Source organism: Vicugna pacos, chromosome 3 (assembly GCF_048564905.1).
Source record: "Vicugna pacos chromosome 3, VicPac4, whole genome shotgun sequence".
Lineage (NCBI taxonomy): Eukaryota > Metazoa > Chordata > Mammalia > Artiodactyla > Camelidae > Vicugna > Vicugna pacos.
In genome coordinates, this window is record NC_132989.1 from 97197560 (window position 1) to 97224884 (window position 27325).

Sequence of the window (27325 nt, forward strand, 5' to 3'; positions counted from 1 at the left end):
TGTAAGATGCTGCCAGTTTCCCACTGGATCCCAAATCATTGCACTAACCGAAATATAACATCTAGAAAATCAAGATGACTAACACTTTGATGGGAATTGAGGAGAAGAAGGCAAGGTTGTAGGCAACTGTTCTCAATGGGAGACTAGGAAAAAATGAATTGGTTCTCAAGAGGCTGTGAAGGTCCTCTCCCCTGCCCTTCCTTAGCAGAGAGCAGTGGACGTTCCATACCAGATGATTCCCACAAGGCAGCTCAGCTTTTTATCTCATCCCCACCAGCTGGTCTTGCGTGATAAGTAGGAAGCAGTGTAAGTCTGATCTAATGGACCCTGAGAAATCCCCCTGCCTTAAAATGTTTTCCATTGGCCAGTCCCTACCTAACACTTGAGCTAGTAGACATTACTATTATTATTATTTTTTATCAAGTAATGCTTCCTATAAAGAATTAAGGATAGGTTTAAAACTAGTTTATTAGTGTTAGAAATCAGAATAACAGTTACCCTTGAGGATGATTTCACTGGAAAGAGAAACAGGAAGTTTCTCGGCTGCTAGGAATGTTCTGTTTCTGCATGCAGGTATTCCCTCTATGAAAGATTAATGGGACTTCACAGTTATGTTTTGAACTTCTTTCTGTATGTTTATAATGCTTCAAAATGAAGTGTATTTAAAACAATTCTTAGAAGATAGCCTCGGGAGGCACTCAGAGATATTTATAACTTAGTTAAACAAGGAGGTGAGTTTATTTCTGTGCTGGGACTACCGGATACTGGGAGGAGGAGGAGTAGATGATGGATACTGAATGACTGGTCCTCTGTATGTTACAGTAGGATCTTGTTGTTTATCTATTTTATATGTAGTAGTTTGTATCTGCTAATCATTATGCTGTACACCAGAAACTAACACAACATTGCAAAGCAACGATACTTCAATTAAAAAAAAAAAGAGTAGATGATGGAAAAAAAAGGGCAGATTTGTCTTCCTTGAGCTTTTTCCTGCAGCTTAGTCTGCCCTGATTATTCTGGGAATCTGTGCAAGCCCCAAGTAGACTGGATACTAATTTTTCTAACCCATTCTCATTCAACTTCAAAGATAGAAGAGGCGAGCAGGTTGTAGAGAAGACTGGAAGGAAGAACTCCTCCTTTGGTTCAAATCCAGAGTTGGCAACAGAAGAAGGTGGTTCTCTTGGGCAATTAGTTTCAGGGAAAGCGTGGGGCCAGCCTTCCTTCCATCGGAAAGCAAGCCAGGTTTCCCAGCTGACCGCGCTCTGGTTGGGTGAGAAGAGACCAGTGAACCATGGCCACTTGGGAAGCAGATGTACAAAGCTCTGTGTTTTTATGTCGGGGGAGGGAGGCAGTGCAGGGCTCAGATGGGAAATCTTCCCGCCTCACTCTCCCAGAAACCAGCGGGTAGCTCTTCACCCCCTCCTGCCCGTTCCCCTCTCTGTGAGACACACACGCGGGGTCCTGGGGCAGCAGCCCCACTTACATGTGAGCAGGTGTCCCACTTCCTGTCCAGCTGGCGAGTCACCCAACTCTCCTAGATCTCCACCCAGCGTCTGAGAAATATTTCGGCTGCATAGGTAATTGCCAGGTGCATGCTGGCAAAGCGGGCTTTGTGGAGGAAGGCAAATCGAATTAAGCCTTTAACGAAATGCTCATTTGGCTTTTAGGCACTCTCATTCACTTTGCCCATAAAAATAGTTATCATGTTCTCAACTGGTGCCCCATCTGTTTCTTCCGCACTACCTGGGGCCAAAATTTGAGGTGAAGAAGTAGCAAGGTGTCCTTCGTGTTGAGGTTATTTTTCTTTTTCTTCAAGGATATCAGTGTTAGGTTGATGGCAGTTGCACAGAGGGACTCCACAGCAGCCACCCTCAAGGAGTCCTTGCCTTCTGTTTCATTTCTAAGGAGCAAATGAACTTCATTAGCAATAGGCCCACATTCTCCGTGTCCCTAGTCTGTGATCTTTGTCTCAGACTAGAAATAGCACCAAATCTCAGCCCTACATGAGTCTGCTTCCAGCTATTTTATTGTGGCCTAGCCCTGGTCAGTTCTTCCTGTCCCAGAGATTTTTTCCTCCAAGAAATATGCTGAGGAAAAAAAAAGTCATGTCTCCTAAGAAATATTAGAAAATTCAGAGTCAGATGTAACCACTGCTGGAGCGGACAATTAAAATATTCCCACCCTGAATTTGTAAAGCAGTTGGCATGGGGCTCGGATAAGCTTCAGCTCATTTGATTCTCCTAACAGTCCTATGAGATAGTAGACATTACCCACCTTTTACAGGTTGGGTGACCTATTCAATGTCACACAGCTATTCTTGTCCTTCCTTTTTTCTGTTCCCTTGTTATTAAAGATACTTTAAGGTTAGTAATCAAAGTAGGAAGCCAATTGTGAGATTTATGTTTAGATCTGGTTATATTACTGGTACAATGAAGCAGACATTTTGCAAAGACCCCCAAGTCAAAGGCGGTTCAACAGAGAGCGTCTTCCTTCATGGGAGCCCTTTTGCCTCCTGACCTCAGGGGCCACTCAGCTAGTCTTCAGACTCGTCTGTGGAGCAGAGTAGCCCTGGCTTGCTGAGTTATGGTGAGGGGGCTTGAACTCTGGGACTCTCACAGTTTTCCTAACCTCAAGGCTTCCAGGTTAATTTTTCAGACTTAATGTTTCATTGAACTGCTATGTCGACTCTGGAGAATCTAAGACAATGAAAAGACATAAAATCTGAGCCCTGGAAAGAGTGTAATGACAGAGAAGACTGTGGGCCATGCCCTTGTCTAAGAGCTTTGCATAGATTAACTCATTTAATCTTCACAACAGCCCTTGGTTATGCCCATTTTTTGGTTGAGAAAGAGGAAACTGAGTAAGTCATTTGCCCCAAATCAGAGCACTCATTAGTGGAAGAGCTGGGGTGTGAACCCAGTTTAATTCCAGAGTCCAAGCTCTTGCCCACCTCGATGTGATGCCTCAAGCTGGGCACTGAGGGTGAGACCTTTTCTTCATGGATATAGAGTTCAGATCCTGAGAATTAAATCCAACCTAGGAGATCATTGGCAAAGGAGTTTCAAAACGTCTCTAATGAACACTAAGACATTTTCCCCAAGAGAAAACAGAGTTGTAGACCTGACCTCCAAAAAGAGTTACCCATTGCCCAGCACTCTCCAACTTATCGCTGATCCCCACATCTGTGAAATGAGAGTGACTTCCTCTCCCTGGAAACTGCCAGAGGGCTTTCCACTGGAAACTCCCAACTCAGTTTTAGATCAGGAACTTAGCGTTATTGTTTCTTTGTTTCCTTGAGAGCAGAATGGCACTGAACACTTCAGGTCAAACCTCTATGTGAACATGTAGCTACCCACGTACAGGAAAATGTTCCCAAAAGTTGTCAATGAAATGTGGAGTGAAAGTGCCAGTTCCAAGTCAGGGCACCCGGGGAGCACTAGTTCCTCACTTAAGATTCACAGGTATCCAGCCATGGGTTTTCGGGGGTAGAGGGAATCCATGAACCTGTAAAACTGTATGCTACATTTTGGAGACATATGTATATGTGCATTTCTTTTCATTAGCATCTCCAAGGGGTCATGACCCCAAACCATTGAGTAACTTTGACTATGAAGGCATTTCACTAAATTATTTATGTGTAGCTCTTCTGTGAGGCCAGACGGCAAATGATGAAAGCGCTGGTCTCGTGAGTTTCGGGGATCGTCGTGATCTACATAATTTTCACTTTGCTAATTTTCTTTACCTAGGTAAAGAATAGATTCTGACAGATACACATTACTATTTATATAACAGAGGTAAAGAACAAGAACCTACTGTATAGCACAGGGAACTATATTCAATTTCTTGTGGTAAACTGTAATGGAAAAGAATCTGAAAATAAATGTGTGTATATGTGTGTGTATATATATAAATATATATACACACACATATAAATATATATATAACTGAATTGCTTTGCTGTACACCTGAAACTAACATTGTAAATCAACTACATTTCAATAAAAAATAAAATTAAAAGAAGAATTGGTTCAAATAAGCCTTTGTATTGCATGTGTTTACAGAGTGGATTTTTCCAACTACCACATGGAGACTTTTTCATTGAGCCTGTCAAAAAGCACCCGCTGGCTGAGGGAGAGTACCACCCACACATCGTGTACAGGAGGCAGAGGCAGGGCGTCCCAGAGATGAAGGAGCCAACCTGCGGATTAAAGGGTATTGTGACTTAATCTCCTCACTGGGTGCAGGAGGTTGCTTTGTTCTGTTACTGTCTTTTCACTTGCTCTCATTCAAATCTGTTATCTCCTCCTCATTCTGGGGCCAGAAAATATATACCTTTGTATAAATCATTTCACTTCTCTGTACTTTTTTTTTAAAGGGGAAAGGGAAAAGGTATCTCCTACGTCCTTGCCAAGTTAGTTGATGGTATTCATGTGGTATTCACACTGGTGAACTGCTCTTTTTAAAAGCCTCTTCTGAATCCCTTAGAGGAAGATAGTTTAAATTAAAGACAATGATTTTCAGTGTCAGCAATGTTATGATACATTAGCGTAGAATATTACCAGGCAGCTTGTCATAGCTGCATATGGAAGGCAGATTTAAATGTTTGATGATGCTGATAATGGTGTGTAAAGAGAAACTGAGAAAGAAAATCAGTACATTATCAGAGGATGAATTCAGCTAAGGTTCTGTTGGCTGCATTTTGCTTGTAGTCCACCGCCAAGTATGTTCCCTGCCGCTGTGCCCTGGGAATGATCTGATTTGCTCCTCTCTGCCTTGTACTAGAGTTTCAGGTAGTTTTCAGAGGTAAACTGACCCAAGTTATTTCCTTGCAACTCCCAATTCTTTTTAATGTGTAGGAGATTGTAGTCTATGCGTAAAGGGCCACTGAAAATTGGGATTTTTAAAAAATGTTTATTATTTAGTTTCTTCTTTCTTCAGAGAAAAAGTAGTGGGCTAGAAGTTAACAAAACAAACCATAATATTATTTATATGTGTCAAGGATTTGGAACGCATGGACGTCAAAGGGAAAATAGATAGATGATGAAGGAATTAGGGAAGGTGGATTCTGATAAGGGTTTCAGTGGATTCAGACCTTGAGCTTAGCAAGTAGGAGAAAGAAAGGACAAGGGGAGCGGACATCCCGGGAGTTTCTTCTGTAATCTTAGCAGAGCATGTAAGCAATAGGAAACTTCTGAGTCTGTAACAGTTTCTATACACAAAAATGGACAGCTGCTTTAATTCCTTAACTTTAGTAAACAGTTGTAACTGTGATCTAAATTAGATGAGCTAGATAAGTTATTGTCTAAACCTCCTTCCAGAAATCACCAAGAGAAGAGAAACACCATCTGGGTGGTTTGATTGACTGAGGTACCAATCCATATAATTTAGTCTCAGGGTGAATTCTTAGGACTGTGTCACCAATCCAGTCACCTGAATAACTGCTCAGTGTCTGTATACCTTGGATGATGGATGACACTTTGGATGTGTGATTCGGCATTTTTTAGGTCTCTAGGTCATCATGATGGTGGAGAGTGTTACTAAGGCAGTGAGTGAACTTGGCTGGATGATTGCTCCTGGAGGCGTGGCTGCTCTGTGAAATGTTAGGCTATTCCTCACCCTCCCACCTCGAACACGTCTCCTTTATAACCCCACTGTTGAGGTAGAGTTGAATAATAGTGAATTGAGAATGGCATGTATTTAGTCATAAAGGCGGAAGAGATGAATAGGAAAAGAGTGAGGTATACAAATGTCATGTTCCCGTTACCCAATACCACAGTGATAGTGCTTGTCACACAGTCTCATCATTGTGCTTCTAGGCCAACCTTAGGACCATCCACTGCTATGAAACCTTCTCAGATTAATCCCGCCTTGGGACAATCTTTGCGCTGTGAATTTCTCCACACACATCTTCTGAAAGATGTTCTCTTATACTTGCTGAAAACCCCAGGATGTCAGAAGTGGACAGCTTTGTTGGAAAGGTGTTTGAGAGTGCCTCGTGCAGCCCCTTTCTTCACCAAAGAGGCAACTGTGGCTCAGAGGAGGGAGTGAATTTTCAAAAGTGTCAAGGTAGCTGGTGTTCAGAATGTAGCCAAGCTCATGAGTCAATGGTCTATTATACCTCGTGCTTTATACTCTCTCATTTTTATTCTTTAAGCCTTCCTTGAATATAAATCATGTATTATCAACTCTCTGGAAAGCCCCATTAGAGTAGGAACTCTCTCCCCAAACAGCGTGTAACAGTAGAAATTCATTAAATCATTGACTGAAATGAAGAGTGATTTGTAGCCACATAGATGAAACTAGCCTGCACTAGCGTTGAGTCCATGTAACCGTGATAGAAAGAAAAAAGAAATATACATTTTCTAGATGTTGAGGAAGTGTCAGTTTGTGACTTATCTCCCTTCCTAAGACAGGAAGCATGTTTCGGCACTTACATGGCAACTAGAGATTACAGAATAAGCTAATGTACATGTGATTATACTTAAAGTATACTTGACATTTAGAATTGAAAAATCTTCGTATACTGAAATGTGCTTGGTCTTGCTGAACCAGGTAATTGCAGTGTTCTTAGACCACATTATCCTGCAGAGGTGATGGAATTAACTGACACTAGCCATGTCATTAGATAACATTAAGGTGCACCTCACGCTTAGGGCAGTTGGTGCTACAAGATTGAATTACTGTGATTATATCAATAAAGACCACCTTTCCTTGTGTAAAACAGCCTGTCTTTGTAATGGTCAAACAGGGACATTCTTGGTATTGGAAAACGTTGTAGTTTAAAAGTACTCTGGAAATTCGGGGGAGAAAGTGTAGCAACTACTTTCCCTGAAAATGTGTCCCTTCACTTATATTTATTTCCCACATGGAAAAGTGCCCAGGAATTTCACAGCAAGTCCCTTATCAATGTGGCCCAATGTAATTAACTTCTTTTTTCCCCAGGACTTTAATGTGAGGCTATTTTGTTATTGATTTGATCAAGTTGAACTAAAATTTCTTAACCCATATGCTTTTCTGAGACTTGTTTTTGCTGAGCCCTGCCAAAATTCTCATTTTCTCTCATGTTCTGGAATCCATGTTAAATCATGGGGAAATAATACAGCTTGCTGGAATGAAATCTAGAGCAAATTTCAAAACCTCATTTTATTGACATTGACAAGCTCCTTTCTGTTAGGTTTTTTTGGTGGGAACGTATCACACTGGAACACGAGTGGCTCTTGGATGGAAGTATCAGGGGGACTATGGTTTTTGGAAGCTGGGGCAGGAGAGTCAGATAGGTTGCATGACAACAGCTCAGGGTCATCTGTGGCATAAAGGGGTCCAGGCAGGGGAAGTCAGAGTCTGGAATTTCGTGGATCAGGACACTAGGCTAGAAACACAGGCTCTAGTCCCTGGCATGCGCTTTTGTGTTAAAAATTTATTCATTCATTCAACGAATCTCTGTTGGGTATCTTCTCTTTGTCTGGTGCTCTCCTGGGTTCTGTGAGGACAGCTGTGACTAGGGTATAGATCTTGGTCTGAAGAGCTGACAGCCTAGATATAGGATATGAGTGAGTAAGGCATCTGGTCCAGGTTTTATCTTTATAACATGTGGTAAGACCATGAAAGGAAATGGCATCATAATACATGTATTGGGCTTTTGGTTATACCACATTATGTTTGTGCCAGGACGTGTAGCTATAATCCATTCCTTTTCTCTGCTGTGGAGTACTCCATTATGTGAATTTTGCACTTGCTCTGGTCTCCTGTGAATAGATCGGAAACTTTTCCAGTTTGGGGCTATTATACATTATATTGCACAGACCATTCTTGTACATGTGTTTTTAAGAACACAGGTTTGTAGGGTTTTTCAGGGCACAGACCTAGTAGTGTAATGAAATCAGTATCTCATAGGATGTATACATCTGTGACTCTACCAGATGGTGCAAAGTTGCTTTCCAAAGTTGTTCAAGAGCAGTGAGTATGAGAGTTCCCATTGGTCCATATTCTGTCTCATACTTGATATTCTCACGTACAAATTTTGCCAGTTTCATGAATGTGAAGTGGTATCTATCTATGCTTAATGTCGAAGTTACACGTATTCCACTATGGAGTTGGGTCCCGAGTCTATGGCTTGTGGCTATAGGTTCTCCGTGAGTAGTTCTCTGCCCTGTACCCAGAGTCCAAGCCCAGAGAGCCAAGTTTACGTTTGCTTACTTCCCTGTTTCTCGCTCACCTTTTTTTTTTTTTTGCTTAGAAAATTATTTATTTTATATACTTATTTGCTTTTTATTTAACATTTTTTATTGATTTATAATCATTTTACAATGTTGTGTCAAATTCCAGTGTAGAGAACAATTTTTTAGTTATACATGAACATATATATATTCATTGTCACATGTTTTTCTCTGTGAGCTACCATAAGATCTTGTATATATTTCCCTGTGTTATACAGTATAATCTATAATCTTGTTTATCTATTCTACATTTTGAAATCCCAGTCTGTCCCTTCCCACCCCCCACCCCCTTGGCAACCATAAGTTTGTATTCTGTGTCTATGAGTCTAATTCTGTTTTGTATTTATGTTTTTTGTTTTTTGTTATTTTTTTAGATTCCACGTATGAGCTATCTCATATGATATTCTTCTTTCTCTTTCTGGCTTACTTCACTTAGAATGACATTCTCCAGGAGCATCCATGTTGCTGCAAATGGCGTTATGTTGTCAGTTTTTATGGCCGAATAGTATTCCATTGTATCAATATACCACATCTTTTTATCTAGTCATCTGTTGATGGGCATTTAGGCTGTTTCCATGTCTTGGCTATTGTAAATAGTGCTGCTATGAACATTGGGGTACAGGTGTCATTTTGAAGTAGAGTTCCTTTTGTATACATGCCCAGGAGTGGGATTCCTGGGTCATACGGTAAGTCTATTCCTAGTCTTTTGAGGAATCTCCATACTGTTTTCCACAGTGGCTGCACCAAACTGCATTCCCACCAGCAGTGAAGGAGGGTTCCCTTTTCTCCACAGCCTCTCCAGCATTTGTCATTTGTGGATTTTTGAATAATGGCCATTCTGACTGGTGTGAGGTGATACCTCATTGTAGTTTTGATTTGCGTTTCTGTGATAATTAGTGATATTGAGCATTTTTTCATGTGCCTGTTGATCATTTGTATTTCTTCCTTGGAGAATTGCTTGTTTAGGTCTTTTCCCTTAGTCTCTAGTCTGGCTTTTCACCTCTGCGGGTCCTAAGCTGACCTATTTTCTCCAGAGCAGAAGTAGGGAGCAGCAGATGCCCTGATCAGCAGCTAGCTCCTTGCATCAATCAGGGTTTAGCCAGAGGAGCAGAACCAGTAGGAAATATATATTAAGAGCTTTATTAGCTTTATTGCAAGAAATCAGTCTACATGATAGTGAGGGCTGGCTAGGCAAATCCAGAATCAGTGGGCAGGCTGTCAGGAAGTGCAGGCTGTGACTCTCAGGCATAGCTAAAGAAGCTGTCCACGGGTAGAATTTCTTTGTCTGGGAAGTCTCAGCTCTGCTTTTAAGGTCTTTCAACTGATTGAATCAGGCCTAACAGCATATCAAGAATAAACCTTCTTTACCTTAAGTCAACTGATTATGGACTTTAATTACATCTACAAAATGCCTTCACAGTAACACCCAGATTAGTGTTTGAGTAACTGGGACTGCAGCCTAGCCAAGTTGACACAAGAAAAAGCTCACACTGCATCTTTTACTTTTCTCTCTGAATTTCTGCTGATTTGTTTTTGTTTTTCTTTTTTCCTATTTTTGGCCTCTGAGGATTTACCTCCTTTTTTAACGCTATAAGCATTGTTAGGGGCTTAATACTGGGAGAGTTTTTCAGAATATCTAGTTTACTATATTGAAGTCTTGGGTGGATATCTTAAGTCATTTGGGAATTTTTGAGTTGGTTTTTAAATGGCATGCAGAAATCTTAAATATTATAATAACATTAACAGTCGTGCATTAGAATTAGTTAGCATACCAGATCCCTAAGCTCTGATATACTGTAGAGGGTGGGCATTGTTTACAGTTTTGTTCTAATTTAATGGAAATTCAGTGAATTGAAGATTCTAAGCAACCTCCATACCGAATCTAAAATGCACCGTTAGTTTTCCCTGGCTAACAGCCAACTGTCTTGGTACAACCTGCCTGAGACTTGCTTTGAATTTAACCACCTGATTGCTTTATGATTACAGCTACTCCACAGTGATCCATGCTTTGCTTTGCTATGAAGTAGTTAACCTTTTAATTGTTGTTCTGTACTTTTTATTTTTTGTCGTAGTGAAGGGGCGTATTATTTTTGATTACCTGGTTTCAGAACTGGTGGGAGGCTTGGCACAGTGCTTCAAGCTTTTACCGGTGAGAGGAATGAGAAAACTGTATGAGGAAACTGGGGGAAATACTTCACATGTGACTGAATGGGAAGATAAAATGGTAACCCAGTTAGTTTTGTTGGCTTAGTAAAACCCAAGACAAGACACTAGGAGCTCAGAGCATCAGGCATCTCAGCACAGTCGCTCTGTTTTTCTGGGATGCTCATTTATCCAGCTGAAAGCCTTTATTCATTAGCTGGACCTCACCATGGTAATTCCTTTCTTTGCATTTTCTCAGAATTTGACAATTTTTGGACTCATATTTAGGTGCATACATTCCCGCCCCACAAACAGGAACCAGCTTCCCTGGGAAAGAGGGCATCTGCTTGTTTTTACCTCCCCCAGGACGCTCTGCGCTGAGCACATGCTGTCAGAGTGGCCAGGACTTCCCTGAAGTTTGGGTAGAATTCTGGAAGGCAGAGAGCACTGGGGAGTGCTTGCTAGGCGGGGAAAGGGATTTGGATCAATACGAACAAAGGACCAGTTTCAACTAAAACACAATTCTCCTGCAGGGCAGAAAGTCCCAGTTTTGAAGGAGTACTGTGTAAGATGGTAGCCATTAAGCTCCACTTCACTTCCCAGAACCCTATGGGGAAATGTGCAAGGTGTCTTGATGGGTAGTAGCCCCTGGCTCTGCCCCTGGTCATCCTGGAGCTTCCATGTGCCTGGGGAGGGCCCAGGAGGAGGCTTATTCTATTCTGCCCAACCTTCTGGTTCCTCCTGCCACCTGCAGAGACTGAGACAGCTGTCTGATGGCTCCATCCCACTCTGATCTGCTCACCACTGGAGCCTCAGTGTCCTAAGAAAACAGTGATACTGTCCCTAAAAAAATGAATGTCTCAGTCTCAGCGTCAAAGCTCTGTGTGGCAAACAAGTTCCTGGTGTGGTTTTTCTTCTCCTATTCATGTCTTTAGTCAACCCACATTACCAAGTCTTATCATTTCTGCCACCTAAAGAGTTTCCTAACTATGTGTGCCTTCGGCATCATAAGCTCTCACTTGGATTACTGCGAAGTCTCCCTGCCCTTGATCTTTCTCGTTAAAAGTCAGGGAAGTACTTCTAAAACCTAAACTAGATCATCTCTGTCTCCCATGCCCAAAGCCGCCTGTGAACCCTTAGAATAAAGATCCAGCTGTTCAGTAAGTTTTAGGATCTCCTTCTCTGGGTGACATCTGCCTTTTCTCTGGTTTCATCTCATCACTGCAACTGTAGCCTGTGCCATCCTGGTGTTTATTCCTCAAAGATACTTTGCTTTTCATTGTACTTAGGCTCCTTCTTCTGAAACATGTTCTCCCCAGGGCTTTACTGACTTTCTTCTGTCTGTCTTTAGGACTCACACATGTCTTCCTTTAGAAAGCTTTCTCGACCGTACCTCTGTCTGCATCAGGTGCCTCTTACCATCAGCTACTTCCCCTGCCACAGGCTTGACCATATGGTGACTATCTGTCTGTATTCTCCTCTGGGCAATAAGCTCAACAAGGACAAGAATCACATCTGCTTATTCACATATGTGTCCCTGAGATCTGGCAGAGTTCCGGGCCAAGGTAGGATGTTGAACGTATAAGTATTGAACTTACTGGCCACCTGTGCTGCATTTGGCACCTTTGGGGATGCTTATATTTTGCCTCTATGGAGCCAGTTTAATCCATGAGAATACCCACACCTTCCTGAAGGAATTCAGTGGGTACTCTGATGTCTTGCTGTTGAAGAGGAACATGCAAGACGAAGAAGTGAAGGCTGGAGTCGTGGCCAGAGGTTGTAGCTGAAAACAACTACTTCACATTCTTATTCTGGAAAAAAGGAGAGGATGGATGGATGGATGGATAGACAGATAGATAAGAGAAAGCAAGTGACATTCATTTACTCAACAAGCTCCTACCCTGTGCCAGGCACTGGGGATGTGCTTGGTGAATACAATATAGACCAGGCAGGAACAGAGAGTGGGGGAACCCGCAAGTAGGGAAGAGGTGGTGTGCTCTCTCAGTGGAGGTAAAGAAGAGCAGGTGCCTTGGGAGATAAACATGTCAGAGAGGACCAAGTCAGTCACCTGCGGCCGCACTAGCATGCCGAGTGCTAGTCTCTGAGCCTAGAGCCCACGTGATTTTCAACCTCCTGATAGGAATAGAAAGACAAATTCCCAGCTGGTTCACTAGGCAAATTTCTGACATCCTTCCAGCCTCATTTCAAATGCGACTTCCTTGTGAGGGCCCCACCCCCATATGGACGACCCTAAAAGGAGTGATTGGCCCTGTCCCCAGCTCACTCCGAGTCTCCATGTGACTCTGGCTGACTTCCACCTTCCCTCCTACCATTCTTCCCCCTCCTTCTCTGCCTCCCAGGGGTTCCTTGATGTGAGCTAACCCCAGGGCCTTTGCACTCACTGTTCCCGCTGCTTAGAACACTCCTCCCCCAGATTTCATACTGGCTCGTTCTCTCACGCTCTTCAGATCTCTGCACAAAATCACCCAAGCCTTCCTTGACCACTAAGTAAGATGGCTTTCTCCATGTCACTTTGTAAACCATTTATGCTGCTTTATTTCTTTTCACAACCCTTATCATGATGTGATTTATCTATTTATTCATTTATTGGTTTATATTCTATCTCTCCCTAACTAGAATGTAAGCTCCATGAGGGCAAACACTTTATTGCTCTTGAACTCTGCTCTATCCCCACTGCCTTGGACAGAGTCTGTCATAGTGTTGAATGAATGAGTGAGTAAATAAATGAGTGAATCATAGCTTCATTAATGATTATCCTGTTGGACTTGCATTGTGTTTCTGCCACTAGACTCATCTTTATATCCGAAGTCTCAGGGACACTTGTATCCTAAGTACCAAGGCCAGTGTTGGCTGCGTAATAATTATTTATTTGATGAATGTCTGTCCATTGAATGAGCGAATGATGTGTATTTGCAGTGGGGTCTTGCAAGTGTGAGCAGATACCCATTGTACCTGGACCAAGGGACTAAGCCACCCAGGCGTGCTCGGAGTCACCGAGGCAAGGCACGCGTGTTCTTTTGGCAGCAATGAATGTTAACTTCGTGTTTGTCCACAACTTGATCAATGCCAGTGGTTGGGAAAACAAACATTCCCCCCCAAGCACAGTCCCGTTTCTGTGCAGCAGCTGGAAGTCTTATAAATAACTGCAAACTTGTTTCTTTATGGGGAAGGAAGTTTACTTGGTAGATTGGAAATTAAATATTTGAGGAAATTATTGATGACTTTGTGGTCTAAATCCTCTCCTCCAAAGGCCCAAGAAGAGGATCCCTAGGGTGTTTTCTGGGCCAATAAGCCAAAGATTAGAAGGTTCCAGAGTTACATTTACATTGGTTTGTGTGCTATTGATTGACCTTATTTCTTCAGAAATTTTACTTTCGTGCTTCCTCTGGACACAGCCCTGAACATTCCAAGAGGGACCCTGCCCCCGTGAACTTATGGGAGGAGAACTTAAAAATTATAAAGATGGTGTAGATGAGCACTGTTGCTGTAAGAGTGTCTAGAAGAGGAACTTGATGTGATCAGGAGGGTCAGAGAAGGCCCTTCGCGTAAGGAGCCTTAGACAGGGTTCAGATACTTCGGGAGCCGTCTTCCCTGAGGTCACGTCCACACAGCATCCAGCATTTGAGGAAGGGTGCCTGTTAGCGATTAAATTGTGCCCCCCTCCCCAACTCATATGCTGACGTTCTAACCCTCGGTACCTCAGAATGTGACTGTATTTTTGGACATAGAATCTTTCAAGAGATCACTGAATTAAAATGAATTAAGGTGGCCCCTATTCTAATATGAGGAAAAACAGGAGGACATTTGGACACAGACAGACACAGAAGGAAGATTGTGGGAAGATACAGGGAGAGGACAGCCATCCACAGGCCAGGGAGAGGCCTCAGAAGAAACCTACCCTGGTAAAACCTTGATCTTGGACTTCAAGCCTCCAGACTCGTTAGGAAATAAATGTCTGTTGTTTTAGCTGCTCACCCTGTGGCGGCCCTAGCGGATGAGCACAGCAGCTGTGTGTCAGCCTGCCTGCACAGCCACCCTCCAGTTCTTTGCAGCTGCGGGCGGTTAGATACGCTGCCTGAGCAGCTGAAGATTGCACAGTCAGGTTCGGCCGGGGCTGGCTTTGGGGCTGGCGTGTGACTAGTGCGCTCTCCCAGGGCCTTACTCAGGAGAGGCCCGCGACCTTGCAATTCTTAATGGCTTTATCTTTGAATCAGTGCCTTGCAGGTGAAATCTGGTGGCGTGACGGAGCATGCGCTATGGGCCTAGAGCCTTGGCTCTTATGTGTTTCTTCCTCTCGCCACTGGGTTCTTGGCCACGTTCTTCCTGGCCCCTTCGTGCCCCAGTCCTCTTGGCTTCCTCCTCTGCACTGTGACACCACTTCTGCTGTGACCCTGCCTGGGCAGTGACTAGGTTGCACTGGGGTCAGTGGGGAGGCCTGTGTTCCATGGCTGCCCTCTGCCCCCCAGCGGGAACCTGGGCACACATGGGAGGTCCAGGATGGAGTGTGTGTCCCACAGAGCCCGAGGTGAGGTGACAGCGGTCCTCCCCATCCCACGCTGGCATCTGGCAGGTGGCTTGGAGGAAGACTGCTCACCGCCTCCCATTCAGGGACTGGATGTATCCCAGTGTGGTGTTTGCAGCTCCTTGGGGGTCGCCCGTCTGCGGTGGGCTGGGTGGTGGGCCATGCGAAGGAAAGATTGACAGCCCTGCCCCTGGCCGGGGCCCCTAAGATTCATTTTGTGCTGCCCTCTGCAAAGTCGTGTAGCTGGCCTGGGTTTAGAATTGCTTTACCTCCAAAAAATTTAAAGGGAATCTGACACGTATTAATGCTATGCCTGAGATTATCGTTTCATGAGCCATAGATGGAAAACTATTATTACAAATCATTATTTTTAGTTTTGCCCATCGATTGGCAAACAAGTTTTACATTTTTCGCTTTTCACAGTAGAGTTTACAGAGAAATGGCCTGGAGATCAGGAGAACCGTGTTCTCTGCCTCCTCTGTCATTCTCTAACTTGGCTAAGTTACAGGAACCTGGCTTCTGTTCCCTCATCAGTAAGATGAAGGGGCTGGAGGATCTTAGTGGATTCTTTCAACTCTCATGCATGATGAGTCTACTTCTGTTTCTATTCTACAGTGTCTAGAAACAAAGCAGTGATGACACTCCTCATTCATACCAGTGTGGTTTACCTTGACAAGGGGCTTTGTACACACTGGTGTCTCCCTTAAACAGCGAAGATCTTGACCCATCTCTCTGATATCCCTAGGCCCTGGCTCCCAAGTGCTCTCTCCTTTGGAGTCTTCTGCCCTCTTTACACCTTGGCCTGTCCCAAACTCCCACACCTGACACAGAAGCACAGGCTGCTTCTCCCGTCACCCTTCCCCAGACCCGGGGGGCCAGCCAGCACCAGCGTTTCCGGGACCCTTAAGCTGGGGCTGCAGAACTTCAGAGTCGTGAGTCAGTGGATGTGTCTGGTCCATCATCATGAGTCAGAGCATCAAAGGGAAGGAGTGGCAGTCCAGAAACTGAGTCTGGACCGAAGATCCTTAATATCTGGAAAAGGAGAGAGGCGAGAGTATCATGCTGTAGCAAGATTAGAGGACTTACTCATCCAGGCCTGGCTCCACTGCACACTCACATACATACACACATTTCTCTTGAAATGCAGTGCTTAGTTAAAAAACAAATAGTATGTTTAAGTGATGTCAAATACAATGGGGCTGTTATTCTGAGTTCATGACCTCATATTTTAGCTACATTCAGCCTGAGTAGGGTGTGTGTGTGTGTGTGTGTGTAGGTATGTTTGAACACACCTGTCACACACTTTTGGCTCCAGGAGGCAGAGACAGCTTGCTCAGCTGTGGTGACTCAGGATTTGATGGACGTTCTTTCCATTCTCGTTAAATATTCCACGCTGAAAGCCCAACGTATTCTCTTCATCAACAGAGGAATTCTTTGTTTAATTTAACTGAGAAGGGAGAGTCCAAACCCCTCAGAGAAAAAAGAAAAGGCTCCCCTTGCTGAGAAGTCGTGTGAAGAACAGAGCCAGTGTCAATGCTGCCAGGAGCCGGCCGGCACCACGGCTGCGCTTCCCCGGGGAGAGCTCTGCTGAAGTTACACAGAAAGGGGCAAAGGGCTCATGTGCATGAAGCCACCTCTTCACCCACCTACCCTCCAGAAAACTTTTAGTCGGGAGTCAGCCCTTCTTACCAGCTCCTCTGGAGCCCCAAACCTTGGTCCTTTGGTGCTTTCTCCCAGCGGGGTCAGTGAGCACTGAGATACTGAGGGCTGGCTCCATCCTTCCTCGGCCAGCTCAGCGCCCCGATGCAGACACTGCCCGGCAGTGACTCCCGCGCTGCGCACACCGAAGTGCAGGAGACAGGCAGCTGTCAGCGCGCATCTGCTGGGAAGATCCGTTGATACAGTATCTGCAGTGATGAACCATCCCTAACCGAGGGACCAGGTGGACGACTTGATGCCTGAGAGAAGAGAGCCAGAAGCTTTTTTCCTCGTTAGCTCTGCCGGGCTTCAGATCTCTTTTGATCTCATTTCTTCGAGGAATACGCAGGAGATGGGCCAGATTGGGAGAGTCAAAGGTACTTTTAATTTGCATGCCTTCTATTTCTGGGGAACAGTCCCAGTCAAAAGCAGATGATTAAGGTTTGGGGAGAAGGGGAGCAAAAGCTCCCTGATAGGAGATGTGCTGTAATTCAGGCCTGAGAAACAAAAGATCAAAGTCCCTGGACAGAGCAGTGGTTTGTCCTGTTAATGACTGTGGCTCCAAGAGTGACATGAATCTGGCTGGTGAGAGTGGGCCATGGCCTTCTGAGGGGAGAGGCTGTTATCAAAACCCCAGTGGTTCCATCTCGCGTGTCTTCCGCTGGCACCATATTGGGGCAGGAGACTCTGTCTCCAACAGAGCTCAGCATGGAGACTCGGGGATCTTTCTTCAAGTTTCAGGGAAGTTCGTTAGGGGTCTGGTTTTTTTGTTGACCATGTCTTTGTCCACATTAGCCTGAGTTCAAGGTGAAGCCTTAGCAGCTGAACCAGGCACGTCTGAATTCCCACTAGCTGACCGGCCTTTGGCGAGTGGCTGTTTTCCTACTCCAGTTGCATCCTGTTGCTGTTTTCTCATCTGTAAGCCGTGGATAATGAACATTTCCCACTAAGGTGGGGTAGGGGTGGGGCCATTGGGAGCCACAGGCTCGCAGTTCCTGAGCTGCAACTCTGTTCCAGAGACTGCTGGAAACCAAAAGCCTTCTGGTAAATGTTCAGCAGACTCAAGTGGGGGCAAAATGTGACCTGCATTGACGTGGGGCTGTATGATTTTCATGCATCCTGGTTGGTTGAGACTAGCTGTACTTTTAGCTGCAGAAGTCTCCTTGTGTTCAATGTCAGGGTACTGCCCTAGATCCTGCTGGGGATGTTCAGTAATACGTGGTATGTGATCCAAATTGCTTTTTTATAAATTTGTGGCCAAATACTCAAACCATAAAATCTAACATCTTACCCGTTTTTAGGAGCGCAGTAATGTTATGTACATTCATAGGGTTGGGCGACCAATTTATAGAGCACTCTTCAATCTTGCAAAACTGAAATTCTATACACATTAAACAAATCCCTCTTTCCTCTATTCCCAGCCCCTGGCAACGACCATTCAACTTTCCAAATTACTTTTATAATTGCAAAAATCCTGAGTTCCAGTGCACATCTGGTCCCAAATGTTTTGGATAAGGGATTGTGGATTTTTTTTTTTTTTTTTTGGATTGTGGATCTTCATGAAGGAAGGGGGAATGGCCAACGTTTGACAGAGTCGCCACCTGTGAGGCTTTTGGTTTCCAGCAGTCTCTGGCCTTCCAGGGGTCTTTTCTTGACAGCACTCGGCTTCCCAGCATCCGGTGCCCATGTGAAAATGACTGCAGAACATTGAGATCAAGTGCCACTAGGTTCTGACTAGTAGCAAAGAGAGTATGGGCACCAGGGTGCAGTGCCTACAACACTCTCCTGTTTTTCTGTCGTTCCCTTGATCTCACTCTTTTCCAGGAAGTCAAGGGGCAGCTGGTGGTGGCATCAGCTTGTTCACTTCAACCCGTGGAGCGTGATACAGGATGCTCTCACAGTGAGAAGGTGTTCAAGCCTGCAGGCAGACTGAATTTGTGGGGAAGGTGCTGACAGCCCACTGAGACCTTGCTGGAGACCTTTGAAGCTGGACTTCTGCGATTTGTAACACTCTCCAGGCGTGTCATGAAAAGCAATAGGTCTGACTTTTTCTCTGTTAGTCCCTAGCCGAGCTCGGCATGGAGACCTGCTCTGGGTCATGCTCTCTCTAACTGGAATGAATTCATTGTTTACATGTCTCTGAGAGTGTGGGAGGGAAGGGCTGTTCAAGGTTATCATTGGAAAGTCCGTCAGTGACCAGGCATCGCTGTTGGAATGTCTGCTCCATCCCCACCAGCCATTTCGTGAGCTTCCTGGGGGGAAATGGAGAGGCTGTTCTCTGCAGGAGGCTCACGCTTTCTCTCCCAGTTTGTAATCTCCAGGGACAAAAGTGGATGCTTGAAAAATTGGAGGCCCATGAGCACAAACATTCAGAACATGGATAACTCCTGATAAATATGGACAAACTTAGTACCAGAACTTCCACTTTGGGGTTATCTAAAATGTATGAAGAAGTATTTGCTTTCAAAGCAGATTACATTAATTGGGATGTCTTTATCATCATCATTATACTGTTCTAAAGAAAACTGTAAGAAATCCTCTGTTCACCGCGAAACAACACTAGAGAACTTTTCATGTTATCTGGCCCTGGAAAAACTACAGATGATCAGTTTCCAAACATCAACATGGAACATTCCGAATCCACAGTGACCAGGATGCCCCCTGAGCGCCAGAAGTTTGGGATCAGCTCCAAAACAGGTTTCCTGTCCTTAGTGGCATTGCTGCCAGCATCACTGCCACCATGTGGCCTGCACTGGACACCAGCTGACCTCTCAGTCACCGGAAGTTAAGGTGCACTTTCCCGATGAGGGCATTAGGCAGCAGGGACCTTAGGAGGAGTGAGAAGACAGGTGTGGGGTGGGGAACAGAGGGACCAAGACCAGGAATTAGTCTTGAAATCTGGACCACAGGCCAGATTCAGCCTGAAAGCTAAGAATGGATTTTACATTTTGAAATGGTTGCATTTAAAATGGTTGTACAAGTCCTCATATCGTATCCTTGATTTTGCCCCTTGAGCCTCTAAGCCTAAAGCATTTACTTTCTGGCCATTTCATTAAAAAACTTGCTGGCTCCTCATCAAGGCCAGTGGTTCTCTAAGTGTGGTTCCCAGACCAGCAACAACAGCATCACCTGGGAGCTTGTTGGAAATTCACATCCTCGGGCATCACCCCGGATTTACTGAGTCAGACACTCTGGGAGTGGGGCCCAGTGTCTGTGTTCTGACCGGCCCTCTGGACAGTTGTGATGCAGCCTAAAGTTTTAAGAACCACCAATGGAGACTGCCAGCACCATCATTCATGAGTTCATTGATTTATTCCTCAAAAAAAAAAAAGAGGACCTGGGGCAAATGACTTAACCTCGGTGTGCTGGGTTTCTTCACCAGGAAGGGTTATTGTAAAGATCTAAAGAACTAAAGCGTGTGCAATGTATTAAAGTAAATGCTCAGTGCATGTTAGTTGTTCTTTCAAATTTATTGTTATTAAGAAACATTTTGTTAGATCTCAGGCCAGTTGAAAATCAAGAGAACCTACCAGAGACCTGCGATTTTACTAGAACTCGTTAAGGTACCATGCAGCAAGGCATGCCCTGGAGGAAGTCAGATGCCAGTTTCGAAATTGGGAGCCAAGGTTCTCCAGACCCCGTCAGGACCCATGGGTCCTCCTTCAGCCGGGCTCCGGGGCGTTTCTCCAGCTCTGACCAGGCATCCCAGCTGCTCTTCCTTCCAAGGAAGTGCCCTCCCAGCCTTCTTCCCCGGCTTTTGGCGCAGGGTCCCATCCCTCACCCACCCTGGACAGAAGCACACATGCTTCAGTCATGAGTCACTCTCAGGACATCGGGCTCTTATATAAGAGTCACGCTCAGGGGATAGGGTTGGGGTGGGGAACTGTAAAAGCTGTACATGTTGGCAAGGTGAACTGGATGTGTGATACACGTTAGCTGCTGTGGTTGTTACAGTTTTGTAAGTTTGTAATTGTTATTCAGAAATAACATGGTGGCTAAGTCTCAAGCTGGTTCAAGTCAAGAGAAGCAGAACATTCTCTTGGTCAGCTGAGGTTTCTGGCCGATGTGGCTGCTCCCTCGAGGGCTTTGGTTTCCTGTACTGGGCTTTGCTCCCCTCTGACCCAGAAGCACTTTGAGCAGTTCAGGCAGAGCCCCCCGGGGGGGGTCCCTCTTTGCCTGAGGAGGCAGCTTTCACTCCAGAGCCCCAGTCACAGAGTGATGGCTGCTTCGCTTGAGAGACAGAGGGGTGTTGGTCTGTGGTTGCTAGGAGGGGAAGCGGGCAGCATCCCTTGGATGGAGTGGAGGAGGGAAAGGAGGAAACCGGGTCTCTCTACTGTCTCTGATGGTGTGACCACTGCTCAGGCACTGCTCAGCCATCTTTGCAGGCAGGCATCCTGATGCTAAGAGCTGAGTGCGAGAGAGAGAGAGAGAGAGAGAGAGAGAAAGCGAGAGGGAGTGTGTGTGTGTGTGTGTGTGTTGATGGTGGTAGGAGAGTCCCAGACTCTGACATCACATGGATGTGGGTGTGAAATCTTGGCACTGAGCTGCTCTGTGATCTCAGTTGAGTTTCTGAAGCTCTTTGAGCCTCATTGTCTTCATCTGTAAAATGTGAGTGGTTCTTGCTTGGCTAAGGGCTCAGTAGGTGCTGGCTTCTATTTTGGGGGCTAGTAACAGCTGTGACTCGCTGACGAGTCTCCTTGACTACGTGTGGAAGGATGGCTTATGAAATGGCATTGATGACGATTCTCAGGAAACTCCAGCTCACGCGGGTTCTTGTGGTCAACCACAAAGCAGCTGGACTTGCATCATGCGTGGCCTTGTTGACATGCACTTGGAATTTAAGGACCCTGGTTGCCATGGCCACTTTCACTGGCTGAGACCAATCCACCCAAAGCTGATGGTCACTTCCCCCAAGACCAGCTGGTGATTAGTGTTGAAGTACCTCCCATGGGCCAGGAGGAATACTAACCACTTGAGAGCATCTCTTACTTAAGACTCATAGCTATCTTATGAGTAGGTGCTATTATCATCCCCATTTCACAGACAAGAAAACTGAGGCTTAGAGAGGTTCAATGGCTTGCCCAAGCTCACATTGCTAAAAGTAACAAATGTCTATTTTACTCTGAAACTTGTTCCACCATGCTCCAGGACTTTTCTATGATTAGTTGTCTTGAAAAAAATTTCATGTGGCAATTTTAATCAATCAATAATAAATATAAATAATAAATGTAAAAATAAATATAAGTTATTTTCACCAGGAAAATACAAAATAATAAAATGAGGGAAATAAAACCATTCATAATCACACAATCAAAAATAAGCACTGATTTGTGGATATTTTATTTATTTTCGAAGGTATGACATACGATATGACAATATAATTGAATTTAACATTGGATAAAAATATAATATGTTATAATATATAATGAAATATACAGTTGGGATGTATAAAATCTTTTCATGCAGCTTATACAGGAAAATTATTCCAAAGCAATTTTAAGGATTGCTGAAAACTCCTCTGTTGGGTAGGTCAAATTTTGTTTAACTGTTCTCCTAGTTTGGACATTTACATCTTTTTCCAAAATTTTGTTATAATAAAACTCTGTATGATTATTATTTTTGTGTTGTGAATTTTGCCACCATTTAAAAATATTACTTTAGATTAGGTTCCTACAAATGAGTTACTGGAAATATTTCCAAATATTCCCCAAAAGGCAATATGTATTCCTAAGGCAACATGTAAAAGTATCTGCTTACAGTCTTACCAGCATTGACTAATGTATATTTTTGAATCTTCTCTAGTTTTATATGTGAAATATGTTAGCTCATGGGTGCTCTAATTATTATTTCTTTGAGTTTTTGAGTCATTTAAAATTCTTCTTTAAGAATCACCTCTCCATGTTCTTTTGTCATTTTTCCATTGGATCATTAACATTTTTCTTAATAATTCATAAGAGAGCTTCATATACAAATATATAATACATTTGTTGTGTTTGTGAGAAAATACTTTTCCTGCATTTTACATTTTTGATATTTTTGACACCTAGATATTTCAGATTTTTTTGCTTGGATGTTTTTCTCTCCAGTTTCTTCCATGCCTTTTATGCTTACAAAGATCTTTCCCATCCTAGTATCAGATAAGTATTCACCTATTTTTTTTCTGGTCCTTTCTTCCTGGCTTATGATTGGATTCGGAATGAGAAGAGAAGGTGGGTATATGGTATGTGCATTGCTGCTTCTGGCTCCTGGTGTCTGGGCAGACACCACTAATCTGTCACAGCATCCTGTCCTGCTCAGCCTGGATGCGACCCTAGAATATTTTTCAGTGCAGTTGCAGCTCTAGCCACGACCAGCCGGTCACTGTTGGAACATGAGATTATACCTCTTTGCCATCTCTACTGGAGAACAATTCTCTGATGTTGACAAGGATGAATAGTTTAAAAATCCTAAGCATCCTACAAATCTTGTGTATTTGTGGAAAAATGGATAGTCTTGTTCTTAATAGCACACAGTCTAATAAGATGCACGCTTAACATTTCTCGATCAGGGTCACAAGCCATCTGCAGACTTCTGGCATCTTTCTGCTGGACAGCCTCTGCTAGGTCAGAGCATCTAACCCCTGTCACTTGTCCTCCCTTTCCAACTGGCCTCAAATCTGGATCTGTCAGCAGAGATCCTCAAGAAGGCGTTTGCTGTCTTCTACTTTTCCTGATCTCTTAGGACTGGACCCTCATCTCAGTAGACATCACTGGCCCCCCTTTGGAAGCTGGATACCGTATCCCACCCTCTCCTGGCTGTCTCGCCTCATTATCACTCATGTCTTTTCAAGACATTAGGTAAGGACCATATCTAAGCATAGCTGAACGAAGCTTAGGACTGGGTGAAAAGGCAGCAGGAGCTTCTGTAACATATGCCTGTTGTCTTCACTGCTCGCCGTACTGTAGAGGAAAAGAAAGGTACCAAGCAGAAGGGAAACTGGTGTTTATTAATCCATAATAACAATGATTAAAAATAAGTTGCCATTTATTGTATGCATGGCATTGAGTTAAATACTGTACAAATATCATATCACAATAATATTCTGAGGCTGTTTTACTTATCCCTATTTATAGATGAGAAAACCAAGGCAGGTCAGAGACCTTCCAGTCAGTAAGTGTGGAGCCGGGGCTCCTGAGCTGTAAACCATTATGCTCAACCCTTCCACTTTCTCCACGAAGGCAGAGACCTTTCCGTTGCTGAAGAGTGTCAGGAAAATAATTAGGTCACCCTAAAGGAGCAAAGTTAAAGGATCATGGAGAGTTGCCCATTCTTCTTGGCCACAGCTAGGGATTTGTTAAAGCATACCAATGCAGTTAATGGAATATACCAGTGTGGAAAACATGACATAAAGTGGGGGCTCCCTAGAAAACAATCCTTGCTGTGTAATTAGGTGAAAGAGGGACTTTCCTGTCTTTGGACACTTGCTTCCTGATCAGTGGTGGGAACCAGCCTTTGGAAGTTCCTAAAGCAATATGTAAAATTATCTGATTGATTTCAGTATATTTTCCTCTTATTAAAAAATAATACAATTTTAGATTTTTATCCATTCATTTAGAGATTAAGGTAATAAATCAAAATTCTATATGAAAAATAAAAATAGACATTTAAACTAAATTTTAACCATATGTAGGGGCAAGTACAAGAGCAGGAGGAGACATAGGGAAGGAGACAGAGGAAAAAGGTTCTCTGATCTTTCCTGCCTCCCACCTTTCCATTAACCTATCATTCCAAAGACATTTAACTCTTACCCTCCAACACACACACACCAATGGACTTTGATAGCATAGTGATGCCATCTTGTGGCCTTGAATGATATTGATACTTATAGAATGTCACAGATCATGCCATTTTTGCAACAGCTGTCATAAACTGTATAATTTCACAGAGAAAGATTCAGATTGACCCTCTCCTAGGAAGGTCTCCCTTTCAGCCCTGGGTAGGTGGGGAAGGACATTGTTAAGAGCATCAGAGTGGAAGAAGGGAGCCTTCTATTCTATGACTTTTCCTTGGAGTCCCAGAATTGAACTTTTGCCCACAGACACAACCTTAACTATTGTGTATTTAGAAAAGTTGGATGTGTAATAAGTACTCATTGAAAAGCTACGTATATTCTGTAACACAGACACACACACACACACGGATTTCTAACCCTCTTGTTCTACCACCTGAAACTGGGTGTTCTGATCTCACCACTGCCAGTGTCTTTTCCTTTCATTTGGGAGACTCTGCCACTTGCTAGCAAGCAGGAGTTGCCTGACCTGCCCATTGGCAAAATCCTAAATGTTCATTTGGGCGATGCTTCTGATTCTTCAGAGCACTTCAGAGCATGAGCCCGCTGGATGACATATCTCCCTGTACACTCAGTGAGCTGGAAATTGTTATCCTGCTAGACTCCATTTCTGATTGTGCAAGTTATGTCTGCATAAGAGAATGTTTGGACATTTCATACAAATGTAAAGAATATAAAATAGCTTTTATCACACGGAGCTAAAATGAGCATTTCACATTTCCTGTGCATCAGTCTCCTGGTGCATACACACATAATATACACGCACACATACACATGGATACACACCTGGATGTCCATATGTACGTGCACACACACACAACACACGCATGTATACAGATGACACAGGTTACTTTCTAATGAGATACTCTTTAAATGAGATCACCACAGCTGAGAGGTTAAATGACTTGTCCAGCCATACCTGACGTTCCTGGTTAGTCATCTGATTCTAGAAATTCTTTCTCTCCATCCCTGTCCTAATTGGCCAGCCCTCTGCTGCATACTGACCCAGCTCTCTGCAGGGCTAGGTTGGCCTTTCCCAGCCTGGGGCGAGAACACGTTTTGTGGAAGAGCCTGTGATAGCCTGAGGCCTGAATCCCAGCCAGCAGGGACACTGTCCTCCCCTCACTGTGGAGAAGTGGGGCTTAAAGAGCACATGGCCTCAGCAGAGAGCCTCGAGGGATGGGCTGATCCCACCAAATGCTGATGATCAGATCTCATGCTGAGAGGATGCGAGGGCCACCAGGCCGAGGGCTTATGAGTCTAGAGGTCACAGCTCTGTGGTGGGAAAGGGGTGGAACTGGGAGGTAGGGGGCACTGAAAACGCCTTCCATGCACCTCCCAGTCTGTGGCTGACTTTCACAGGCGGGTCCACCTCCCACCAGGGGCCCGGAGGGAGCATCTCACCCAGAGCAGACAGTGCTGGGTGGGTGGGAGCCCGGCTCTCTCCCCAGCTTTCCTCACACGGTCCTTCTCGTAGTCAGGGCTCTGGCTCCGCTCCACCTCTCTCCCTTTCTTCTCTTTGAGTCTGTGGATTTTCAACTGAAAAGTATTATTTCAGTAAACATCCCAAATAGAATAACTTCCTCCAGCCTCAGGGAACCCAGCGGCATACGAAGAATGGGGCCTCCTTCTGGGGGAAGAGGGTGGGCTCGGGCTGTCCCGGGAGGAAGACGGGAAGTCCAGGACTTGTTGAACTGACACCTGAGCATTTCATGGACACGCCAGAAGTTGGAGTCCATTTTTGTTAAATTTCTTTTTTCTCTGTCTGAAGTATGAGGGGTTGTAGTCTTTGTGTTTTTGATCAGTTTGCTGATATGTTCTGAGTGCCTGCAGTCTAGATGCCCAGGGTAGATTGTGAATGGAACAGGCAACGTGCCCTCAGGGAGCCCACGGTCTCATGGCAAGACTGATAGAGAAACAGATAAATGATGCAAATCAACAAAAGCAAATGCGAACCAGTAAGAACCAGAAATGGAATTATCAGGCGAAGAAGTAACAGGGGACGAAGGGGGTGCCAGGATGGTCTGCGGGACTCTTAGGCTGAGATGGAAGGAGAGGAGCCCCCCTACTCAAAATCCAGGAGGAAAATGCATGCAGGCCTTGAGCAGTGGCCGCTTGGCTTGTTTGAGGACTTGAAAGAAGGCTTCCAGAGAGACGATAAAGGGAATGAACCTGGAGAGAGAGCCAGGAGCTCCGTTGAATAAGCCCTGAGCTAACACTCATGTATCTCTAATCTAGAGGTCTTGGAAAGTCTAGAAAATGGAGATGCCCAAGAAACTGAGAACTCAGGACGCTATCTGTAAAGCTTACGTTTGCGTCTTTCTCTCCTCAAAGCAAAAACCTCTCACCTTCAGAAAACTGTTCTTTCTCTAGAGAGGCAGCTGCAAAGCCATGAAATGCCTCCAAGGAGAAAGGAAAGAGACACAAGTCTGAATGACCTGCTCTCGGATTGCTGAGCGTTCATTCGGAAATGCAGGGACACGTCCTTGTCTGTATCATCCCAGGCCAGACCTTTAGGCTGGACTTGACCTTAACCCAGACTTCCGGGACCAGGGCAGCCCTGATTCATGGTGCCCAGTCCAACTCTGTTTCACTTTCCTGCTTCTCAGCGCTGTTCCCCCAGCAGGTGAGGTGGAAACACTCCTCCGTGGGAGGGAGAGGAGGAGAGAGAGGACTGTGTGGGAGCCTCTGTCCAGGGGGTGGTGAGCTGACCTGATTAGAGCCCGAAGCTCCCCTGGAACGGGAAGGAAAACAGAGCAGCTGTCAAAGATCCAAGTCAAGGAGGTGCTGCCCCCATAGGCAGATTTCTGGACCTTGCCTCCCAGAAGGGTGGATTCATGTGGCTTCAGATAGTGGAAGGGATCAGAGCACCAGACAAGTGTAAGGGATGATTTTTAG

General features: G+C 44.5%; 1 protein-coding gene across 1 annotated transcript in view; it reads left to right on the forward strand.

Moving 5' to 3' along the window:
* ADAMTS12 (ADAM metallopeptidase with thrombospondin type 1 motif 12) overlaps positions 1-27325 on the forward strand; it is a 288416-nt gene that overhangs the window by 102364 nt on the left and 158727 nt on the right. Inside the window, exon 3 of the mRNA XM_015235450.2 lies at positions 4062-4212. Coding sequence (XP_015090936.1) covers positions 4062-4212 — 151 coding nt within the window. The remainder of the gene's footprint in view (positions 1-4061; positions 4213-27325) is intronic.